The sequence below is a fragment of the Ictidomys tridecemlineatus genome, chromosome 6 (genome assembly GCF_052094955.1).
Source record: "Ictidomys tridecemlineatus isolate mIctTri1 chromosome 6, mIctTri1.hap1, whole genome shotgun sequence".
NCBI classification, from domain to species: domain Eukaryota; kingdom Metazoa; phylum Chordata; class Mammalia; order Rodentia; family Sciuridae; genus Ictidomys; species Ictidomys tridecemlineatus.
The window spans coordinates 124937463-124963108 of NC_135482.1; the positions used below are offsets into that span (position 1 = coordinate 124937463).

The 25646-nt window shown below is 39.3% G+C and overlaps 1 protein-coding gene across 1 annotated transcript in view; it reads right to left on the reverse strand.

The window, feature by feature from the left end:
• LOC144365106 (heat shock factor protein 2-like) overlaps positions 1–25646 on the reverse strand; it is a 37063-nt gene that overhangs the window by 9534 nt on the left and 1883 nt on the right. Inside the window, 1 exon segment of the mRNA XM_078015912.1 lies at positions 16112–16394. Within this exon segment, the coding sequence (XP_077872038.1) occupies positions 16112–16394 (283 nt within the window).

Sequence of the window (25646 nt, forward strand, 5' to 3'; positions counted from 1 at the left end):
CTTATTTATTCTAGGAGGACTAATGCAAGTGTACATCTTAAGTTACATCAAAATAACTATTGTTTTTTTACATGTCCAGGAATGGCTATGTTTTGACTTTTAACTATTTTTGCTAGGTGTTTAAAATCAAGCTGATCAAATTGACCTTGCTTCTACCCATTGTTAACAATCACCTGAGTTCCCTTGGGGGGGCTCACTCTGGGGGAACTTGTGAGCAACACTTTAGCTTCACTAGTGCCATCTTTGTTAGGATGGGTCAAGGTTTCACTGGCATGTGGCTTCCTTGGAATCATCAGAGATGTCTCCCCTTTCCAATGACCCTCCTCATGATCCTCCTCTTTTGCAGTATGTCCACTGATTGGCTGTCTTTTTAGGGTCCAGTACTAAAAAATTGCTAAAGCTGAACATCTAAGTTGATGTGTTTTAGATATTAAAATTTCTATCACTAATTTGAACTTTCAAATCCCACATCTGATACCAAAATTAGAGAGAGGTGATATGTATTTAACAAAAAAAGAAAATTTTCTACGTCTAGTGATACAGAATTATTCAATCTCACCAATGGTGAGAATGGCAGTACCACAGAACGTGGAGCTCAAAAACATTAGCTTGACCATAAAATTCAGAATTGATTTTAATAGTCCCTTATATGAATATGGTAAAATTTTGTTATAAGTACTGAATTTATGTGTACATAAAACAGACAAAGAAGTATAAAAATTATAATTAGAAAAAAGAATGTAAATTTTCAAGAATTTTAAAAGTAGAAATACCATGAGAGCTGGACAGAGTAAAGCATAAAATGTTAATTTTTAAATTTCTAATGTCAGGATTTAATTTATAGTTAGAATGAAACTTAACACTATACCTATTTCAGTATTTTAAATCAGTATTCTAAACTACAGGGGAGATTTTAAGTATTTTTTTTAAAGAGAGAGAAAGAATTTTTTAATATTTATTTTTTAGTTTTCAGTGGACACAAGATCTTTATTTTACTTTTATGTGGTGCCGAGGATTGAACTCAGCACCCTGCACATGCCAGGTGGGCACTGTACAGCTTGAGCCACATCCCCAGCCCCAGATTTTAAGTATTAATAAACTAGTGTCCATGAAACATTTGAAGTCCAACAAAACTAATCTCAGATTCACTTTTTTTAAGTTGTTGATGGGCTTTTATTAAAATTTCATATGTGGTGCTAAGGATAAAACCCAGTGCCACACACATGCTAAGCAAGTGCTCTACCACTAAGCCATAATCCCAGCCCCTCAGATTCATTTTTCTGATATGTTTAATAATTATTAAATTTTATGATTTAGATATAGTATAATTCAATTTTTGCACAAATATAAAAAGAATATAGAAAAATTTTAATTTGGAAAAAACAATAGAACATGAAAAAGAGCAATTTCCAGATTTTAGAAATGTTGGTTGTGAAGAAGAAACAAGTAAGGAGTTAATAAGGAGGCTTTTTCAAGGTGACAGAATAGAGGATGTTGCTTTCCTGGCTTTCTTTGAAGTGAAACCAAGAAAGCAGACAGGGAGCTTCTTAGCAAGGTGGGTGAAAAACAACAACAAAAAAGTAGGGGACTTTACTGGAATTCAAAACTGGACATTCAAAGCAGATCAGGAGCTCAGGATATTGGATATAGTGAAAAAGAAGGAGGAAGAGGAGGAGGAGGAGGAAGAGGAGGAGGAGGAGGAGGAGAAATCCCCAGCCACACAGCCACTGCCACAGTGGTCCTTCTGTGAGCATAGTAAAGAGATAAGAGAATTAAAGGAAAAAGCATTTTGGAGAGGTCCAAGGCATGTCTGGGTACAGAGCATTTAGAGATCAAGGACATTGCCTGGGAAACCTGAAAGATAAACTGCACAGTATCCATGTGAGGAAAAAGAAGTTGCCATGTCTCCAATGAAGCAGGTGGAGAAAAAGGAAACAAAAAATTTTCAGCAGCCATATGGGAACTGGCAGCAGAGGGAGCCAATTTCTGGGAAAAAAACTGAGTGTGGCCCAAAATATAGACACAGTAAACACACATTGCACAACATAGTGTGCTTTAATGACCAGGAAAAAAATCAAACTTGGAGGGAGGCTTACACAGGGAACAACTGAATATGGAAACCCAGTGGGTTCTACCCCATATCCTCTTCCAATCTGGCATTGCTTGAAGGGAAGGGGTGGGAGAAATTGTTTGGAGACTAAACCTGAGACCAGAAAATGTGGGTCTGAAGTTGGTGTAAGAGACTGAGAACTGTGTCCCACACCACATGAGTGAAACCCAAAGGAGATTGCTGAGGTACATTCTTCCAGCATGAATCATCAAGTACTGAGATGCAATGATTTAAAATCTCAAGATTTTTAAAATTTTTATTTCATATATATTTTTATCCTGTTTTCCTTGATTGTTTTATTCTGCTAACAGCCAAGCTCTCTTGTTCTCCCTTTCACTCTTCCTTTAATTTTTTACTCCTCCTTTTCTCCTCCTCCATCATAATCATCACATCCTATATCACTTCTGTTCTCACCCTGCCCACCATTTGAAATTATAAACTGTTTTTGTAAAATTGCTATTTTTATGTAGACAATAACATATCATTTCTGTTTATTGTGATAATTAACATCGTAGGTGTGATAGTAAAAATTATTTGGCTTGCTGTATATTATTTGCATTGGTTGTTATTATTTGTCCCCCCCAAACAGTGGGGTCCCTGGAAACCTTCAGGGACACTATAAGATCACAAGATAAAGACTCCACTGCCTCATATCTATACCTTTAGATGGGTAGACACACAAAAAACATGAAAAAAGGGAATAAATTTCCCCAAACAAACAAAGATACTCCAATAATAGAATTAATTGACACCACAGTGGAAGAAATATCAAAGAAAGAGTTTAGAATGTACTTAAACTGTCTTCAAAGTAATAAAAAGTATAAGAAATTAAATCAGAGAGAAAACACAGGAAGTGAAAGATCACTTTAATAATGAGGAAGAGATTCTGAAAAAAATGTAAGCAGAAATCCTCAAAATGAAGAAAAAATAAACAAAATTAAATATTCAATAGAAAGTATCACCAACAGACTAGACCACTTGGAAGACAGAACCTTAGGCAATGAAGACAAAATATATAATCTTGAAAATCGTGTTGACCACAGAGAGATGTTAAGAAACCATGAACAGAATTTCCAAGAACTATGGGATAACATGAAAAGATCAAATTTAAGATTTTATTGGGATAGATGAAAGCATGGAGATATAAACCAAAGGAATGCACAATCTTTTCTATGAAAAAATATCAGGAAAATTCTAAAACCTAAGAATGAAATGGAAAATCAAATACAAGAGGCATATAGAATCCCAAATGTACAAAATTACAACAGACCCACACCAAGGCACATTATAATGAAAATGCCAAACATTCAGAATAAGGATAGAATTTTGAAGGCCACAAGAGGAAAATATCAGATATAGGGGGAAAACATTACAGATCTCAGTTGATTTCTAACTCACACTCTGGAATAACATATATATCAAGCTCTGAAAGAAAATGGATACCAACCAAGAATCCAGTATCCTGCAAAATTGAGCTTCATATTTGAAGATGAAATAAAAGCCTTCCATGATAAATAAAAATTAAAAGAATTTGCAACTAGAAATCCTGAATTACAGAACATTCTCAACAAATTATTTGAAGCTAAGGTGAAAAAATAGTGAAAAGCAGCAAAGGGAGCAAGTACACTAAAGGAATAATCAATCAAATGAGAAACTATTTCAAATTAAAAACTAAAAATAAACCAAAATGACTGGGAATACACATCATATCTCAGTAATAACCTTGAGAATTAATGGTCTAAACTCATCCATCAAAAGGCATAGACTGGCATACTGGATTAAAAAACAAGACCCTAAAATATGCTGTCTCCAAGAGACTCACATCATGGGCAAACACATCCATAGACTGAAGGTGGAAGGGTGGAAAAAAACATATCACTCACGGACAGATCACATAAGCAAGCAGGACTTTCTATCCTCATATCTGATAAAGTGCATTTTAAGCTAATTAGAAGGGACAAAAAATTCAGTTCATACTGTTTAGGGGAATCATATACCAATAAGGCATAACAATAATAAATATTTATGTTCTAAACAATGGAGCATCTATGTTACATCAAACAAACCCTTTTCAATTTCAAGAATCAAATAGACCACAACACAATAATATTGGGTATATTCAACATGCCTCTGTCAGCACTGGATAGATTCCCCCAAACAAAACTAAATAAAAAAGATATAGAACTAAAAATTATAATTTATAATTTAGACTTAACAGACATTTATAGAATATTCTACCAATTAATGACTGAATACATTTTCTTCCCAGCAACTCACAGATCCTTCTCTTATATAAATCATGTTATGTAAGTTATCTCATATGTTGGCATACAATTGTGATGTTACATTAGTATATTTTTAGCATCAGTAGGGTTGTTTTCATAGCTCCCTTTCCACTGATATTAATTTTTGAGTGCTTGCTTTTTTCCTTGATTAGACCTTTTTTTATAAAATTTTAGATGTATTATTTCTTCTCTATTTCATACATTTCTGCTCCTACTCTAATTTTTTACTTCCTATTACATAATATGAAAGTAACTTGATTGTTATTCTAGCTACTTTTTGATACAAGTTCTTTAAGTTATAAATGTTTATCTGAATTCTGTTTCATCACAGAAATCCTAATATTTTAAGCTTTTATTATCACTTAATTTAAAACACTTTTATTTACTTTTCTTGTGCTTTCTTCCTTGACCTCTAAGGTATTTATAAGTGTTCCATTTAATTTTGAAATAGTTGACATGTAGGGGCTGGGTTCTATATATCTTAAGGATATTGATTTCTATGTAATAAATCATGAAGGAAACACAGTCTGAATTATTTCAATTTTAAAAAAGTAATAGATATGCTTTTTATATTGATTTTACTGAATATGTACATGTCAAAACTGATCAAATTTCCTACTTCATATATACGCATTTTATTGTATTTCAATTTTACCCCAATAAAATTATGGCGGGAAAAATGCACAAAACTGGGTAATGAACAAAAAAGAAAAGAAAGGTTATGACTGGCCAAAATAAAAGTTAATAAGATAATGCAACTGCATTTATCTACATACATTTACACAGGTTCATATTGATAAATATTTAGTGTCATTGAAATAAACACAGAGAATAGTGAATGTTGTGGTCCTTATTTGTGTTTCCCCCAAATTCCCAAATTCTTATGTTGAAATCCTGATCACCAAGTAGGATGGTATTGGGAGTTGGAGACTTTTGGAGCTGGTAAGCAATGAGCACTGTCCTCAGAGATGAGATTATTGTTCTTTTGATAGAAGCAAATGCAAGATTCTTATACCTTCTACCATGTAAATACATGGCTGTACTGTGTCACTTATGAAACAAAATGTTCACCCTTACCAGAACTAACCTCTCAGCATCTTGAATTTGAACTTCTTAGCCTATAGAATGCTAATAAATGTTCATAGTTTGTAAGACAGCTGGTTTTATATTTATAATAGAAGCTATGACATGCTAAAATAATTAGAGAGATGATATTAAATATACTTCATCCTCCTCCATAAAACGAAATACCATCTTCTAAGAAATAAAAGAGTATGGGAGACTGTGATTGTGGCCATCATAGTCATATGACCCCATTGAAAAAAATGAAGACAAATACAACACTTGCTTAACATCAGAAGAGGTATGGCATGAGTAGACAGACTCCTTTCTGGCTTTCTCTATAGTGTGGAACAGATGAAAATTTCTCAAAATAAAATTCAGAATGAGTAGAGATAAAGGCATCAAAAAGAGCTGGTGAACAGCTTGGGCACTACAGAGAAGGTTTGTTTGACTTACTTGAGACACTTTTAATTGCTTCTTTAGTGAAGGGCAAATTATAATATTAATTTATTCTGGAAAATAATCAGAGTATATTATAATCTTTGTTTTTTCAAAAATGTCTTATTTAATAAAGAACACTGGGCAATTTTACTAATTATGGTAAAAATTACAATTTTTTAATGAAGGGTAAGAAGACCTTTGGTAAAAAATATATAATGAAACATCAAAAATGTGTTTAAGGCTTGTGAAGAATAATAATAAAGAGTAGACAGAGAGACAAGGGGCAGAGGCAGGGAAAGTAGCAGAGTGGCTCTTTGTCCATGTGGCTACATTTATTTATTTATTTATTTATTTATTTATTTTTAATTTTTTATTTTTTTTATTGGTTGTTCACAACATTGCAAAGCTCTTGACATATCATATTTCATACATTAGATTGAAGTGGGTTATGAACTCCCAATTTTACCCCAAATGCAGATTGCAGAATCACGTCGGTTATACATCCACAATTTTACATAATGCCCAATTAGTAATTGTTGTATTCTGCTACCTTTCCTATCCCCTACTATCCCCCCTCCCCTCCCCTCCCCTCCCTTCTTCTCTCTCTACCCCATCTACTGTAATTCATTACTCTCCTTGTTTATTTTCCCATTCCCCTCACAACCTCTTATATGTAATTTTGTATAGCAATGAGGGTCTCCCTTCATTTCCATGCAATTTCCCTTTTCTCTCCCTTTCCCTCCCATCTCATGACTCTGTTAAATGTTAGTATTTTCTTCCTGCTCTTCCTCCTTGCTCTGTTCATAGTTGCTCTCATTATATCAAAGAAGACATTTGGTATTTGTTTTTTAGGGATTGACTAGCTTCACTAAGCATAATCTGCTCTAGTGCCATCCATTTTCCTGCAAATTCTATGATTTTGTCATTTTTTATTGCTGCATAGTACTCCATTGTGTATAGATGCCACATTTTTTTAAATCCATTCATCTATTGAAGGGCATGTGGGTTGGTTCCACAGTCTAGCTATTGTGAATTGTGCTGCTATGAACATCGATATGGCAGCATCCCTGTAGCATGCTCTTTTAAGGTCTTCAGGGAATAGTCCGAGAAGGGCAATAGCAGGGTCAAGTGGTGGTTCCATTCCCAGCTTTCCCAGGAATCTCCAAACTGCTTTCCAAATTGGCCGCACCAATTTGCAGTCCCACCAGCAATGTACAAGAGTACCCTTTTCTCCACATCCTCGCCAGCACTTGTTGTTGTTTGACTTCATAGTGGCTGCCAATCTTACTGGAGTGAGATGGTATCTTAGGGTGGTTTTGATTTGCATTTCTCTGACTGCTAGAGATGGTGAGCATTTTTTCATGTACTTGTTGATTGATTGTATGTCCTCCTCTGAGAAGTGTCTGTTCAGATCCTTGGCCCATTTGTTGATTGGGTTATTTGTTATCTTATTGTCTAATTTTTTGAGTTCTTTGTATACTCTGGATATTAAGGCTCTATCTGAAGTGTGAGGAGTAAAAATTTGTTCCCAGGATGTAGGCTCCCTATTTACCTCTCTTATTGTTTCTCTTGCTGAGAAAAAACTTTTTAGTTTAAGTAAGTCCCATTTGTTGATTCTTGTTATTAACTCTTGTGCTATGGGTGTCCTATTAAGGAATTTGGAGCCCGACCCCACAATATGTAGATCAGAGCCAACTTTTTCTTCTATCAGACGCAGAGTCTCTGATTTGATATCAAGCTCCTTGATCCATTTAGAGTTAACTTTTGTGCATGGCGAGAGGAAGGGATTCAGTTTCATTTTTTTGCATATGGATTTCCAGTTTTCCCAACACCATTTGTTGAAGATGCTATCCTTCCTCCATTGCATGCTTTTAGCTCCTTTATCAAATATAAGATAGTTGTAGCTTTGTGGATTAGTCTCTGTGTCCTCTTTTCTATACCATTGGTCCACTCACCTGTTTTGGTACCAGTACCATGCTGTTTTTGTCACTATTGCTCTGTAATATAGTTTGAAATCTGGTATCGCTATACCGCCTGATTCACACTTCCTGCTTAAAATTGCTTTTGCTATTCTGGGTCTTTTATTTTTCCATATGAATTTCATGATTGCTTTATCTATTTCTTCAAGAAATGCCATTGGGATTTTGATTGGCATTGCATTAAACCTATAGAGAACTTTTAGTAATATCGCCATTTTGATAATGTTAGTTCTGCCTATCCATGAACAGGGTATATTTTTCCATCTTCTAAGATCTTCTTCTTCTTCTTCTCTTTTTAGGGTTCTGTAGTTTTCATTGTATAAATCTTTCACCTCTTTTGTTAGGTTGATTCCCAAGTATTTTATTTTTTTGGAGGATATTGTGAATGGAGTGTTTTTCCTCATTTCCGTTTCAGAAGTTTTGTCGCTGATATACAGAAATGCCTTTGATTTATTCGTGTTGATTTTATATCCTGCCACTTTGCTGAATTCATTTATTAGTTCTAGTAGTTTCTTTGTAGACCCTTTTGTGTCTTCTAAGTATAGAATCATGTCATCTGCAAATAGTGATAATTTAAGTTCTTCTTTTCCTATTTTTATGCCTTTAATTTCTTTCGTCTGTCTAATTGCTCTGGCCAGTGTTTCGAGAACTATGTTGAATAGAAGTGGTGATAGAGGGCATCCCTGTCTTGTTCCAGATTTTAGAGGGAATGCCTTCAACTTTTGTCCATTCAGAATGATGCTAGCCTGAGGCTTAGCATAGATAGCTTTTACAATGTCAAGGTACGTTCCTGTTATCCCTAGTTTTTCAAGTGTTTTGAACATAAAGGGATGCTGTACTTTGTCGAATGCTTTCTCTGCGTCTATTGAGATGATCATATGGTTCTTATCTTTAAGTCTATTGATGTGGTGAATAACATTTATTGATTTCCGTATATTGAACCAGCCTTGCATACCAGGGATGAATCCTACTTGATCATGGTGTACAATTTTTTTGATGTGTTTTTGTATTCGATTCGCTAGAATTTTATTGAGGATTTTTGCATCTAGGTTCATCAGAGATATTGGTCTGTAGTTTTCGTTCTTTGAGTTGTCTTTGTCTGGTTTCGGAATCAGGGTGATGTTGGCCTCATAGAATGAATTTGGAAGAGCTCCCTCTTTTTCTATTTCCTGAAATAACTTGAAAAGTATTGGTATTAATTCTTCTTTAAAGGTTTTGTAAAACTCCGCTGTATACCCATCCGGTCCTGGGCTTTTCTTGGTTGGTAGTCTTTTGATGGCTTCTTCAATTTCATCCATTGATATTGGTCTGTTCAAATTGTGTGTATCCTCCTGACTCAGTCTGGGCAAATCATATGACTTAAGAAATTTATCGATGTCTTCACTATCTTCTATTTTATTGGAATATAGGTTTTCAAAATAATTTCTAATTGTCTTCTGTATTTCTGTAGCATCTGTTGTGATATTGCCTTTTTCATCCTGTATGTTAGTAATTTGAGTTCTCTCTCTTCTTCTCTTTGTTAGCATGGCTAAAGGTCTGTCGATCTTATTTATTTTTTCAAAGAACGAACTTTTAGTTTTGTTAATTTTTTCAATAGTTTCTTTTGTTTCAATTTCATTAATTTCCGCTCTGATTTTAATTATTTCTTGCCTTCTGCTACATTTGCTGTTGTTTTGCTCTTCCTTTTCTAGGGCTTTGAGATGAAGTGTGAGCTCATTTATTTGTTGGTTTTTCCTTTTTTTGAGGAATGACCACCAGGCGATGAATTTTCCTCTTAAAACTGCTTTCATTGTGTCCCATAGATTCCGATATGTTGTGTCTGTATTTTCATTTATCTCTAAGAATTTTTTGATTTCCTCCTTTATGTCTTCTGTAACCCATTGATCATTCAGTAACATATTGTTCATTTTCCATGTGATGTAAGATTTTTCCTTCCTTCTTTTATCATTGATTTCCAGTTTCATTCCATTATGATCAGATAAAATGCATGGTATTTTCTCCACCCCTTTATATTTACTGAGGGTTGCCCTGTGGCATAATATATGGTCTATTTTTGAGAAGGATCCATGTGCTGCTGAGAAAAAAGTATATCCATTTGATGATGGTTGATATATTTTATATATGTCAGTTAAGTCTAGGTTATTGATTGTGGTATTGAGTTCTATAGTTTCCTTATTCAACTTTTGTTTGGAGGATCTGTCCAACGGTGAGAGAGGTGTGTTGAAGTCACCCATAATTATTGTGTTGTGGTCTATTTGATTCTTGAACTTGAGGAGAATTTGTTTTATGAATGTCGCAGCGCCATTATTAGGTGCATAAATATTGATAATTGTTATGTCTTGTTGGTGAATGGTTCCTTTTAACAGTATATAACGTCCTTCTTTATCCCTTTTGATTAACTTAGTCTTGAAGTCGATTTTATTCGATATGAGGATGGCCACCCCTGCTTGCTTACGAGGACCGTGTGCGTGGTATATTTTTTCCCATCCTTTCACCTTCAGCCTGTGTATGTCTTTTCCAATCAGATGTATCTCCTGGAGGCAGCATATTGTTGGATTCGTTTTTTTAATCCATGATATCAGCCTATGTCGCTTTATTGGAGAGTTTAAGCCATTAACATTCAGAGTTACTATTGATATATGGTTTGTACTTCCATCCATGTTTGATTATTTATCCTTTTTTTAAAAAAAAATTTAGTTTGTTTCTCCATGATTATTTTTCCCCTCGCCCTCTGTGTTTACCGAGGCACTTCCCTCTGATGGTTTTGGTTATTGTTTTTCATTTCTTCCTCGTGTAGTGTTTTGCTCAAAATGCTTTGCAATGCTGGTTTTCTGGCTGCAAATTCTTTTAACTTTTGTTTATCATGAAAGATTTTTATTTCGTTGTCATACCTGAAGCTTAATTTTGCTGGATACAGAATTCTTGGTTGGCATCCATTGTCTTTCAGTGTTTGAAATACATTGTTCCATGACCTTCTTGCTTTCAGTGTCTGTGATGAAAAATCCGTTGTTAACTTTATTGGTTTACCCCTAAATGTAATCTGTCTCCTTTTTCTTGTAGCTTTTAATATTTTCTCTTTGTTCTGTATGTTGGATATCTTCATAACAATGTGTCTTGGCGTTGGTCTACTGTGATTTTGTGTGCTCGGTGTCCTGTATGCATCTTCAATTTGTATATCTGTTTCCTTTTTTATTTCTGGAAAGTTTTCTGTAATTATTTCAATCAGCAGGTTACTCATTCCCTTGGTTTGAATCTCTGTACCTTCTTCTATCCCGATGACTCATAAGTTTGGCTTTTTTATGTTATCCCATAACTCTTGGATGTTTTTCTCGTGATTTTTTACCAGCCTTTCCGAGTTGGCTAGACTCTTTTCAAGATGAAATATTTTGTCTTCATTATCTGACGTTCTGGCTTCTACTTGCTCCACTCTGTTAGTGATACTCTCAATTGAGTTTTTAATTTGGTTTATAGTTTCCTTCATTTCTAAGTTTATGGTTTGATTCTTTTTTATAATCTCTATCTACTGATAAAGGTGCTTAACTTCTTCTTTTATCTGTTTGTGTAATACATTCTCAATGTGTTCTTTCGCTGCTTGAATTTGCTGTCTCGTATCCTCTTTAAGATTCCATTCCATCTGTCTAAGGTATTCCTTGAGTTCTTTATATGACCATTTTTCTGATGACTCTAAGTCCTCCTGAATATTTAGGCTGTCCTGCATTGTTTGTACTCCTTTTCTTGCTTGCTTTTTGAAGCTGCTCATGTTACTTCTTGTTCTGTTTGACTGCTGAGTTACTGTTTACTCCTATAAATTTATTTGATGCTTGGGAGGAAAGGTATTAGAAGGGAAGGGAAAAAGACACTAAAGAGAATGGGATTAAGCAGGTAGAATTCAAGGAAGGGGGGATAAGATAATTGAAAAGAAATGAAAAGACAAAAGAAGAAAAATAATAGGAAATAAAAAAAAATTTTTTAAATAATAAAAAAATTAAAATTGGAAGAAAAAAATTTTAAAAAATTGTAAAAAAAAATTAAAAAAACAAGAAAGAAAACTGAAAATGAAAGAAAACCCCAAATCAAAATTAAAAAAAAAAAAACACCAACAAAAAAAAACTAATAAATGCAGTCTTAGAGTTTGATTAACTTCTCTTCCAGTAGGTGGCGCTGTGACCACCAGGCCAAGTTTCTCCTATTAATACGCGGAAACCAATCACTGTGCAGCAGCTCCTCCTCCCAGACTGGGCGAGTCTCCAATCCTGGGTGCCTAGGGCGAGCTCTTGTGTCTAGTCACTTCCCTACTTTTCCTCTAGCCAGGCCCCTCTCACGGGTGCCGCTCACCACAATACTGGGTACACGCCAGGTCTGCTGCTCCCGGGAGCCCTGTTGTCATGAATAACTGGGCACACTCTTCCAGTTTGCCATTCCCTCAGACCCTAAGTTTGTAGAGCTTGGGGCTGAGAATCCTCAGCGAATTTTACTGCCCCTCTGGTAGCCACACCCCCGGTAGCTGGTGCAAGAGACCTCAGCTGTCAGCACTGGTGGGAGCTGTAGTCCCGCGCCACCTCTAATTCCCTAGGTCTGGCTACCGTGCTCACGGGAGAGCTGGGAGGGGCCCTTACAGGAGAGCTGAGATTGGCCCTTAAGGTTTCCCCGATGTGTGGAGAGGGAAGGCTAGGGAATTACACACCTGTAGCCCCAGGTTTCAATGAAGTTATCTCCTCCGCCGCAGTCTGATGACATCAGTTGTCTGCCATGGTGGTATCTCTTGCAAATGGCGACAGTTCGTTTCCCTTTGCTGGGTGACCAATGCAACGGGTGGGTCCTTACTGTCTCTCCCAAGCCCCGTTTCAAACCTGTGGCCACTACCTATGAAGGCTCGGTTGGCATTTACCTCCGTAGGATCAGAAGGGCTGACCGGTTGTTTCAGCTGGATGGATTAGTGCTGAGTCACAGCTGTTTGTGTGCGGGAAGCAGGGGAACGGGAGCTTGAATTCAGCTGATCCAGGTTCAGTGTGTGTTCTGAGAGGCCCAAACAGCTCACCCCAGATCCATGTCAGTTCAGCATTGCCTAGTGATCCTGAGCAAACAGAATTAGGCTGTTTACGACTCCCTATGCCTGCACAGCTGAAGAGGTCAGAGACTTGATCTCTCCGCGCCCGCCGCCATGTTGGAGTCCCCACATTTCCGCTACATTTATTTATAACAATAGGTTACATTAGGTCATTAGTACCATAACCACACTATTGTTTAGAGTATCAGTAAGTTTGCTTATTCTACAATTACACTTAATAGTTCCAATATGCAAAATTAGGAGCTTTGGGCAGTTCTCAAGAAGGTCCATTGTATGAAGTTACTGTTAGGCGACCAGCTCCAGGAGTTACGTGCCTAAGATTAAGGTCAAAGCTGAAAAGATTCTAGCATGGAAGGCATTACCATAGCAACTGGGCATCCTATGCCTTTGCACAGAAACTCCAGGCACCAAGCATGCCACAGCCATGAAGTCATCAGGGACCCCAGTCCCAAACGACAGAACCCCTACAAAAGTTGGCATTATAAAATTCCTTTCATGAGCATTTACCCTCAATTGCATTGATGGTGGCAGGAATGCACCATTTAATGTAAATTATAGTCTTTTGCAATATTTATAAATCGGATCTCATAAATTACTGTATTGTTTTGCATGTTTTGAAAGCAACCAAAGTTTTGTTTCCATTGTGTTACCCCCAAAATTGTAAACCTGACATTTTGTGTATTCCCATCCAAAGGGACTCTCTCAATTAGCTACTAACTTATCCAGTTTGCCATCTTTCATTTCCCAAGGCTACAAAAGTGTTCTCGTGTTAGGGCCACAGGCCACATCATATCAAACATTATTTTTTTCATATGATAACTCATCTTCAGTTGAGAAATTCCAAACATTGTCTATCTGTCTTCATGACAGATAGACAATCTGTAAAATACCATATAATCAGACAATATTTTTTAAAAATTAAACATATATATAAAAATATTAAAACACAATATCTTTCATATAAGGAGGAAAATTCCAAGCTTAAAAAAAAGGGTAAAAGGATTAAAGGGACAGAATGACAGTAATAGGATTCAGCAGTTACATATAAATCACAGATTTTGTGTTATCATTTAAGTAGCTGGGATCATATATTACTTATCACAAAGTTAAATGTGAGAAGTATTTTGTATCGTCTTCATCCTAATTAGGAATTAAGATCTGTGGCTGTTGGAACACAGTAAAGACAAATCTAGTCTCAATTCTTTTCTGGAAATATCATTTCAAAAGAGAATGGGATAAAAAATATTTCTGTTTCTCAACGACTACTATACAGACACTGTATCTACATGCGTTCAAGAGATGTTACTTGCATGATGTGTGAGAACATACTTTCAGTTATGAGTGATATGGAGTTTATTCATAGAAAAGAAGTATGGTGAAATTCATCATTTCAGGTACATTTATTATGTAAGGCTGCTAGAAACATGAAGCCCACATGGCAAAATATTTACTATTACATAGTGGGAAATATTTGTAGCTTCTGCAATATAAATATGTGTGATCACAGAAGATCTTATGACATCAATTTTACAATTCAAGTAATGGGATTTAGATATTAGAAAACCATTCTAGATCCTTGTTTCATTTTTCATTTTATAGAGCTAAGTTTAAAATGAGTAAAAATGTAGGCAGTCTATAATATAAGAATAGATAGTTTTCGATGAGTACAGCATTTCTAGAATAACAAAAATATAATTAGAGTAAGGAGGATATGACCCAACTATTGATATGCTTCTGTCTTTAATATTTGTTGTGGGAAGTCACCAGAGAAAGAAGAAAGAAAATACAGATAATGCCTTATTTTTTTCAAACATTTAATAAATTTGTTATTTGTAAAACAATAAATTGTATTCTAAACCTAAAAATTTAGAAAGACTACATTAGCAATCAATATACATATAAAAGTACTCCATTGTGTCACAGGGCTGAATATTGAGTAAATAGCATTCAATGTATACATGTATGACTCTCCTCAGAAAGATGGATTGGTCTTAGTTTTTCCTTAGTCAAAGTCTTACAAATTCCAAATTAATAAATTTTATTGTGTTTCAGAACTGCCAAAACTAAAGTGTTGATTTATTTAGGCATTTGTTTGCTATTTATATATGTATAGGGGGTAAGTCATGGAGGTACTGGTGCTTTTGTTTCTGAAGATTAAACCAACAATGTACTGTTAGTAGTAGGGTGTGCAAAATTATCTTTTGGTTCTAGTCTAAATTTAAATTACAGCTTTTTTAATGTACTCTTTTGAGAATATGGGATAAAGACACTAAGACTTTAAATCAAGGTGGTTGTTTTTGCTGAAGATTATTTAATGATAATCAAGAAGTTCATTTACATAGTCTGAGAGATAATTTTAAAATTCCATGTTCTGACCCTTTCTTTCTTGAAGAAAATTGGTGTATAATTTCTGGATAATTCAAAGAGAAGTTACAACCTTTCCAGATAATTTTGGAACAAACAGTTCTGCTTATCAAACTTCTAAATTAATCTTTCTAAATTCACTTGTTTCTAAAACAGGCCTTAAGCCAAAATCTGAAACCCAGGGGACTATCAAGAACCACACAACCTAGTCCAAGAAGGGTTTCAAAGTGTCTTAGAATTGTTTTTCACCTTATAGGAAACAATACAATTATATCAGGACAAGTCCACACTTTACAAGGTAAACTTAAAGTTTGTCTTGAAGGTAGATAATGGCTATTCTCAGCTGATATCATTATCACCTACTCCTTACTATATATAACAGAAACTGGAGAATAAGAAGTTCATAGCCATAAAAATAACCATCAACCTATTGATATAAAAACAGAGATTGGAGAGTTTTTTTAAAAGTTTCTAAGAAAAAGTTTTTTGGTACCTGGGATTGAACCTAGGGATACTGAGCTACATACCAATCCCTTTTTATTTTTTATTTTGAAACAGGATATCCCTAAGTTGATGAGGTTGGCCTTGAACTTACAATACTTCTGACTCATATCCATGAACTACTTGCTTGGCTATACTGCTATGTGGTGCAGACATCCCTCCAACCCTCCAAAAACTTTCTGAGCCTACTTCTTCCTCCCAATAGTTATCTCTCTTTTCTCTATCCCTCCTTCCTGTGTGCTTCCCTTCTCTGCCACCTCCTTTGACTTTTGTCATTCTCTCATCTCTTTCTACTTTTCACCTTCTCTTCCCTTCTCTCCCCTTCTTTCCCCCTTCCTTCTTCTGCCCTTCTTTCCAGCCCCTTCCATTTCTCTCTCTCTCTCTGCTGCAAAGGTGGTGCCAGCCGCTCACCTTCATGCTTCAGGCTGGGCCTCTTGTCCCCAGGTCGGCATTCTTGGGAAGGCCTCATGCTGAAGTCCACACAAGATGGGCTGGATGGATTCCAGGAATTCCATGGCAGGTGAGGAGGCTGAGCCACAACAAAGAGACTCCGCACCTCTGCATTCTCAGGACCGCCGTTGTGGCTGGAGCAAACAGAGGACATGAGGTTACAAGGGATTCTGGCCCTGGACAAGTATGGGATTGGATGGGCAGAGAAGCCAAAATTACCCAGGTCACTGTTGCTGCCCTGCCCATCTACTCCCCACTGGGAAAACCTGGGTCTGCTGAATGGATGCATCCAGGGCTTGCCAGTACCTGGGCAGGTATGAATAATTAATAAAGCGCTACATACAGAAGGTATTTAAGGGCCAACTGGGCTCTCATCCTGCTGACCCACAGTGCAGTCTCTGCAATCAGGTCTGCTTCTCAGCACTCTGTGAGGACTCCAGCTTTGGTTCCCCATCATGGATGAGAGAAACACTTGCAGAGGCTCCCTCCCAAGGGAAGCCCCATGTAAGTGTTCTTTTTGGGATTGGGGTCTCTGATGACTTCATGGCTGTGGCATGCTTAGCTGCTGGGAAAGTTTTTGTGAAAAGGTACAGAATGCCTACCTGCTAGAAAAACTTCTGTGTAAAGACACAGGATGCCTAGCTGCTGTAGCAATGCCCTGCATGAGGAGGCTGTATGCTACATCTTATCAGCCTAGACCTTGATCTCAGGCACACAGATCCTGGAATAAAGAAACTCTCTTATTAGACAACCACAATGTTTTACCAAGCTCTGCTGCACCTGAACCTGTCCACAAAACAGTAACTTTAAACAATGGACTTTCTTGAGAGTTCACAAAACTCCTAATATGGCATATTGTAAATGAGGAATGTATAAACTGAATATGTCACTGAGGAATAAGCTGCATAATGTTGCTAACTCTGTAACCTGCCTAATGACACAATAATGTACTACTGATGCCAGTGACCTAATTAACATATTGATATAAATAAAGCTGGCAGGTTGGACAAGGATCCACTCTGACTTTTCTGTCATTCTGCCATCCTGCAATCCTGCCACTTTGCCTCTGCACCTTGCTTCTGTCTCCTTTTCCTTTCTTTACACCCCATGCAATAGGATCAGCTGAATGTAGTCCAGTCAGAAGGATGCTTTTCTATGCACAGAACACCTACTCTGGGATTATGACCAGAGAAACCTAGCCAAGGAATTGGGCATTTCCAAGTCCAGGATCCAGGTGTGATTTCAGAACCAGAGGACTCGATAGGTAAGGCAGAGTGAAGGGAGTTCTGCCAAGGACTTGGGACAAGATCAGGGCCATGCAAGGCCTTCAGCCGGCACAAACCCCCAATTAGGCACCCCAAGAAAGAAAAGAAGGAAGCACACAGCCGTCTCAGAGACTCAAACCAGAATCATGTTGCAAGCCTTTGAAGGCACCCAATTTCCTGAGATTGAGGTCAGGGGGAAGCTGGCAGGAGAGATGGGCCTCCCAGAGGGCTGAGTCTTGGTATGGTTCCAGAAACACAGGGCTCAGCACCCAGGCCCCAGCATAGCTGGAACCATGAGGTATACCCCACAGGGGGAAAGGGGAAGCCCAACTGTGGCCCTGGGGAACTGGGGGCGCTGGTGGTTCCTGCATGGAAGCTAGCAGCCCCCTTCACTGTTCCCCTGGACCTGCTCTCAGATTCTTGGCCACCACTGACCTGACTCCTCACCAATCCCTGGTGCCTTCTGGACTCCAGGATCTCGCTTGGGGCTACATGGACCAGGCAACTATAGGACTGGATATCCAGTCCTCTGGGCCTGAGCCACCAGGACACATTCCTGGCCTCCATCTGCTACCTTCCAGGCTACTCTCCCCAGGTCCCAGTCCAACAAAGGAGCTGCACCATCAATAGACTCCCTGCTGGCCAAAGGGCAAGGAGGACATGCAGGCCAGGCTCTGGAACTGAGGCTCATGGGGCCTGGGGCTGGGTGCCCCAAGGATGGGATGAAATATGTACACCCACTAAAGTGGTCCTTCAGGACCCCTGGACACCCAGAAAACCCTGGACTTTCTGATGCCTGTGATGCTTGCTTTGCTGCTCCAGTCATCTGCACAACTTCATCAGGTAACACCTCCAATCCCTGCTGAAACCTCAGGCTTCTTTAATCAGCTCCTCTCAAGCCCAGACTTTCAGGAACATTTAGGAACCCTTCTAGATCAGAACGAACACAAGGAGCACCCACCAACACCCTAACTACCCCTATGAGAAGACAATTCCAGGCTCTCCTCAACCTATTACAAAACTCACCTGGGCCTCAGGAGTAGCATGTGTTGCAGGTACCTGCACCACACCCTCTACTAACACCCTTCAGGCCTCTCCTTGTCTTGCATGTCACTTCAGAGGGATGCACAGGCCAGGAATAGATGAAAGCATCTGTTTTAGTCAGCTTTTTCACTGCTGTGACTAAAATGACCTGGCCGGCACAATTGTATAGGAGGAAAGTTTTATTTGGAGCTCACAGTTTCACAGAAGACTGGCTCCATTCCACTGGGCTTCGGGTGAAGCAAAACTTCATGGCAGAAGAGTATGCAAAGGAAGCAGGTCACATGGTGATCGGGAAGCAGACAGAAGTCTACACTTGCCAGATACAAATATGTACCTCAAAGCCACATGCCCAATGCCCCACCTTCTCCAGTGACACTCTACCACTAATTATCACTCAGTTAATCCCTATCAGGGTACTAATTCACTGATTAGGTTAAGACTTTCACAATCAAATCATTTCTCTTCTGAATTTCTTGCATTGCCTCACAGGTGAGCTTTTGGGACATCCACATCCAAACCATAACCCTATCCATCCTGAGGAGCAAGGCCATGGAGAAAGGCAGCTAGCTGCAACAATCCCAAAACCAATGTATGCAACCTTCTCTGGGACTTTTCTGTGGGACCTCTTGCCCTCATGGGGACACACATAGAAGACACCAACCTCTACTCATTGGCTCTGCAAATACGGGTTCCTTGATAAAACCCTCTGAGTTAGAAACAGAGGCAGGGGAGAAGGATGCTGGGCATGAGAGAGATGGGTCTATGGTTCCCAAAGTTCCAGAGGATCTGCTCCCTTACCCCTCGCTATTTTGGCTGTATAGTCCAGCAACGCTAGCCAGGGAACTGCTCTCCTCTTTCTCAGTCAGGCATCAAATATATGCCCCACAGGTTCACAGCTCCATCCTGCAAGGACACCTCCCAATTTCCAGGGCTCTGATACCTTCCTGCACTTCTCACCTGCCACCCCCAGCTTCGTGGAAAGAAAAGAGACCTAGGGGTAAGCCAGTAGCCTTTGGTTGCATAGAAATGACTTTGGAGGGGAGGGGGACTCTCTCACTCGACCTTGTCAGCTGCCTGCCTTCCCTTCATTCCCACAATTCCCAGAGATGTGCATGGGTGCCAGGGGAATCAGGCTGATGCTCCACTTCCATCCCTGCCGCCCCAGGAACCCTGGGTCAAGATGTTGGCCTGCCACCTAGGCGCTCTATTAGCTGGCTCTGGCAAAGCAAGTGCTCCTGCAAACCTGTCTCGCCACCTACGCAATTCTAGGGTGAAAGAATTTTGAGAAAATTGCACCTCTCTCCTCCACAAGGTGGTCTGCAACCTAGGCGCAGGGGTGGAGGGGGATTTTGATCCCAGAGGCGTTGTGGGTTGGAGAAGGGGGGCTTGGGCCAGGGTCAAGCCTGCTCGGGGATAAGTCAGCAGTACCATCTCCCCTGCCATGGAAGTCTGCCCAACCTAATGGGACCTGGGAGTCGATCTGCTTCTTCTGGCACCCAGTCCCCGCCTGCCGCCTAGCTGCAACTGGCCCTTTGCACAGGACCCTGGGAAGTCTGAAGGGCTACCTTCAGACTTCAGTTGCTGCCTCTGGAGCCTCTTGCCCCTGTGAGCCCCTGGCCCAGGATTCCTGACATTTTTTCTCTCACACGGATCTTGCAGCACCCACCTGGCTTTCCAGATGTATGCTGCCTGCTCACTTCCACGGGATCCCTCTTCAGCCACCAATTGGTCTTCCTGAACTGCTGCTCCCCGAAATTTCCCGGATCGTGGCCAGTGGGTGCCATCCTGGCCTTCCCATGCTCGTGCCCCGGTCTCCACTTCCTAATGTGGCCTTTCCTGCCATTAGGCAGCGTTTCCTTCTTTTCCACCACAAGAAACACAAAACACACACTGTTTGCTCACCAGTGCACCCACCAACTGCAGTGGCCTCTCCTTGAACTCCTCCTCTTTCCGTGGCAATCAACCTCAAGGAGATTCCCACCTGATTGTGGCTGCTTCACCTATTGGGAGCGCCCAGGAGACCATTGGTTGGGACAAAAGCGCTATAGGTACCAATCACTCTGGTTTTCTGCACAGACCAAAAGAACTCTGGAGCGACATTTCCACCTCCCTGTGCTCTCACAGTTCACTCCGTGCCCCATCACCTCATATCCATGAGCTACTTGCTTGGCTATGTGCCTGTGTGGCCCAGACTGCCATCTCCCTTGGAAGGGCTTTCTTAACCCACTTCCTCCTCCTTGTGGTTTTTTCTCTTTTCTCTTTCTCTCCTTCTTTTATGCTTCCCTTCTCTGCTGTCTCCTTTGGTTTTTTTCATTCTCTGTTTTTTTGTTCTTCCTTTCACCCTCCCTCCCCTTCACCCTCCTTTTCTTCTTCTGCCCTTCCTTCCAGCTTCCCCCACACTTCTCCTGCTGTCTTTTGTGCTTGGAAATCCCTAACATTTTCTGTAGGAGACCCACGCCTGTTGATAAGAAGGAGCTTGAAGTCTCTTCTTTGAGCACTCCCACTCCCCTCACCCCATCTGGATGAGTCTCTCTCTTTTTCCCAACATACCTATACCATCATTTTTCCTGTCCTTTGCACGAACTCTGAGAAAATTTCAGTTCTATTTCAACAGCCAAAGGGTGACATGTCCTTTGGGACTTGGTCTCTTTCTCCATGGTCTTATCTCATCCCCTGTGGGGCTGTTATGTTAATGGGGTTGCCCTGGGCCCCTATGGTGGTGCCCACTGCTGTTTTTCATGCTTTGGGTGTGGCATCCAGTTCCCATAGACATTTCCCAGGAGGTACTTGCCCTGACATTTACCCAAGTTTGGGTCCATGGAGTCTAGGAGTTCCAGGACAGGTGAAGAGGCTGTAAAATGTCCATGAGTCTCAGCAAAAATCCTCTCCATCCCTGCTATCTCGGCTACCCCTGGTGCTCAAACAACCAGAGGACTTGATGTCACCAGGCACCCAGTTGCACGACAAGTTTGGGTTTTAAAGAATTGAGATGCAATCTTTTCTATATTGCCTGTGCTGCTCTTCCAATCTCCCTCTCCTAAGGTCTTATGGGGAAACCCTCTTACTGTAATTTATTAAGGGCTTTCTCTCTGCTGCCATTCTTCTGCTGGTTTAGAGGGTCTTTCTCTTTCTAACACACTTCCTCCCTCTAATATGTCTGAACCTTTTGGGAGTTTTCCAGCCTGAATTTTTCAAATTTTGTCTCTCTCTCTGCTCATATGCAATCTTTTCCAACTGGAACTTTCTTTAAAATACATTTATATACTTGTATCTTTTTTACTTTTTTGTGGATGGAGATATCTCTGTTAGAAACCTCTCTTTCATCACTCAAAAATTCTTCTGAACATTGCTTCATTTAATTTCTTCTACATATTTTCATAAAAATGATCATCCAAAAAACAAATGTTGTTATCTATCTTTTCACATTGTTTTGGGGCTGATTTAGTGCTGAATCTTTTCACACTGGATGAACGTGTATTTAATCTTATAAACCTTCTAAGAGTCTCTGCCTGTTAAGAAATCTAATAAATTTCATTACTGAAGTTAATTCTATCCCTACCCCATCTTCCCAGCTGAATTGCCTGCTGTCTTATCTTGATTATAGTATCTCATGAGCATGTCTACAATTCTTCTTTGTTTTGGGAGAACATGGAAACTTCTTGCTTATCCTTTGTCATTTTCATCAGGGATTTTGATTCCTGCTTAAAATTTATGTGAGATTCACACAGTAATATTCTGGTTCTCAAAATAATTCTATACTTAAGTAAATATGCTTTAATTATAAATTTTACTGATATAAATAATGTATGCCAGATAATCTACAAATAATTAAAAAACACACAATACAGTTAATTGTAAATTCCTTATAGACAATTGACCCTTAACATAGGCCCTTGCTAATTTTTCACAAACTTTTTTCTCTTGATATCCCACAGTTCCAACTGATACATTTTGTTCCGATAGGGCTGATGGTGTTTTTGTTTTGTTTTTGTTTTTTTTTTACATTAAAGAGACAAAAGAAAAAATAGTGAAGAATCATAATTTTACTCATGACATGAGTAACTTCTTTGTTGAATTCAATGATGGTTTTAAATTCTTAAAGTGTGTATAAAATAGCAGATTCTGAATGTATCCCAGTCCAGAAATCTGTTCCTTTTGTGTAATTTTTAGCACTTAGAATGCAAAGTCCTATCCTATGTAATCCATTGCAATGTCTCTATTATTCTCCAGCCTTCATATGAAAACCACTCATATGTAGAGTCTTTCAGTTGTCCATAATGAGGGCAATGGTTCACTCTATGGATTTCATCTTTGGCAGGACTGAGAAAATTTCAGGAAGTGCTGAGTTGTGAAATTCTACCATTTCTGCTGACCTTATTTTGGCTCTTCAGAAATAAATTTGTGAATGGGTTTATCTTTAACAAGAGTAATAAGTTACTCTTAAGAGTTAATAGGAGTGGAATGGAAGAAAGTGTTGAATAGGTATATTCATTTCCAATTTAAGTTATCTTCAGAAATTTTACAAAACTACATTCTTTTTTGGTTTTTGTTTGTTTGTTTGTTTGAGCAAATTCTTTTCTGTAGGAAGAGGGATTTCAGGCTCTCTGTGACCCAGCAGCAACTACCCTGGAGTAATACATATTCCTGAGCATGAAGCTGGAACCAGTAGAGAAGGGACATGGTCTGTGATGCATAGGTAAGGGAATAGGGCACAGTGCTGCCATGTTTAGTTTACAGGATTTCATATCTGGAGTTTTAACACAAAAACAAGATGATTCAGATACATTCCCCATGGTGAGAATCCTGTCACTATAATTAAGATGATACAAATTTAAATCACATCTTGCCTCTCAATGAAAGGGACTTAAGTAAATTATTTAATCAGTTAGAGCCCCTTCTTCTGAAGGTCTAGTTTCTTGGACGGAGCAGATACTGGTTCTTCTAGTACAACAAACTGCATATGGTCATTGTGGGACTAACCAGCTTTGAATCCTGTAAGCCAATCTAATATATAATTTAGATAGATAGATGATAGATAGATAGATAGATAGATAGATATCTCCATCCATCATATTGGTTTGGTTTATCTGGAGAATCCTGACTAATACAATCAACAGCAGCATCATCACTATCATGTCAAGACCATCACTATCAACATCTACCACCCCCATGAGCCTATGTTTTAAAATAATCAAGATCCTTATCTAATCCTCATTTTCTCCCTCAGAAATCAGAACCTTCACATCCAGAGTTCAAGGAGAAATCATTTCTGCTCCCAAGCCCACTGGTTTAAGAGCAGTTGATTCAATAGAAGAGTGACTTTATTGAAAATCCATCTATCCCTGAGGCATCTGCTACAGCTCACCAACTTTCTCCCTGTATGTGGAGTAAAAGCCAAATTTCCTTACTTTAGATATTAAGAGGTAAGTTAGGATGCAGTTAGCTGGGATCTGACCTTGTTTGGGAACCCAGAGATAGAAATATATTGAGGCAGCTGGCCCATAGGTGGCCCCAGACAAACAGGTAGACCAGCATGGACAGTATCCATCTGGTATTATGATAGTGTGGTCAGGTAAATAAGCTGTCCTCCAGTCCTGCCTCTCCTATGTGGCCTTGGGCACCTCATTTCAACTCTCTGCCTTTATTTACTCATGAGGAGGTTGGACCAGATCTATGGGTGTTAAGTTGTGCTCTTTGAGCCCTTGGATACTATACAAGGAAACTTGGGTGCTGCTTGCAGGGCATCATGGGATTATAGGAACCCCTAAGCCCTATTTCCCTCAAGCCAAAAAGAGCTACTTCACTCTGACCCAAATTTCATTACTTGAAATTTTAATTACTGGATGATTATAAGATCCTAAAAAAATGAATTTATGCAGCTCCCAGAAAAGCAGGGCTGGAGACTCTCACTACTTCACTCTTTCACAAGGACATTAGGGGTTCCCACTACATGTCAGGCATTATGCCAGGTAATGTTGCTACAGAGGAGGGCAGACCAACCAGGTCCTTCTCCCATGTGCTTAGAGTGCTGTAGAAAGAGATGAACAATCTATAAACACAGATGGCTCTGGGTTCATGTCTAGAATAAAGCAGGACAGTGTAGGAGAGCACTGAGCAGTAGACAGATACCATTGAGGAAAACGCTGGAAGTGGTCCTTAAATAAATGAAAACAAAAGAAAGTATGTGGTGACCACAAGCAGACTCAGTGTGACTAAGTAAGGAAGGATGGAGCTCAGGGCATGGCACTAATGTCCTCTGAGCCCTTCCTGCTCTGAAGTTCATGACTTTTACATCAGCATTTCCATCAACAGCACACCTACCAGGATCACTGATGAGGAGGAAAATTCCTCAACAGTCCTTTAGATCTTTGGACCCGAGAGTCTTCTCCTATGAGTTTAGCCCCAACTGCCAGCCACTGGACTTGAATGAGTCATGTATGGGTAAATGAATAGGCTTCTGCATTTGTGATTGATACACAGATTCACTGTGAAAAGTGTATTAAGCCACATGGGCATAGGGCACCTCTCAAAGACACAGTCCTCACTGCACCCACAAAGATAACAATGCTGAACAGAGTTCCAGGAAAAAGGACATTAAACTCTATGTGGGAAAGATGAAGCCCCAGGCCTAGCCCACAGGGGAGTTATACAAATGATGGTTGGCTTGTGATGTGGGTAGTCTGGGGGCTGGTCTGTAACCTTTAAGTTCAGTCCTTAGGAATACGAGTTTGGATTTTTACCTCTCTGCCTCCACAAGGTCCCTTCATCTTGAAGGAAAAACATGGTGCTTATTTGATGCTTAAGGTACTGAAATGTGAATGGGGAATTATACCAAGCCCATGTGCACAGGCCCTGCTGGAGACTTCCCTGAGATCTCCTGCAGGCTATTGGGTGAACTCTCTCCTCAATTTCCTTGACAGACAGAAACTGAGACAGAAAAGTGGATCCCATAGCCGGCTTGTCCAACCCGATAGGCTGGAACCCCAGCATGTTGTTAGAGAAGGACCGGGGCAGGAAAACTAGACACAGAGCAGGCCCCACCCCTCTTGCTCTGATGCTCTCAGAGAGGTCACATTT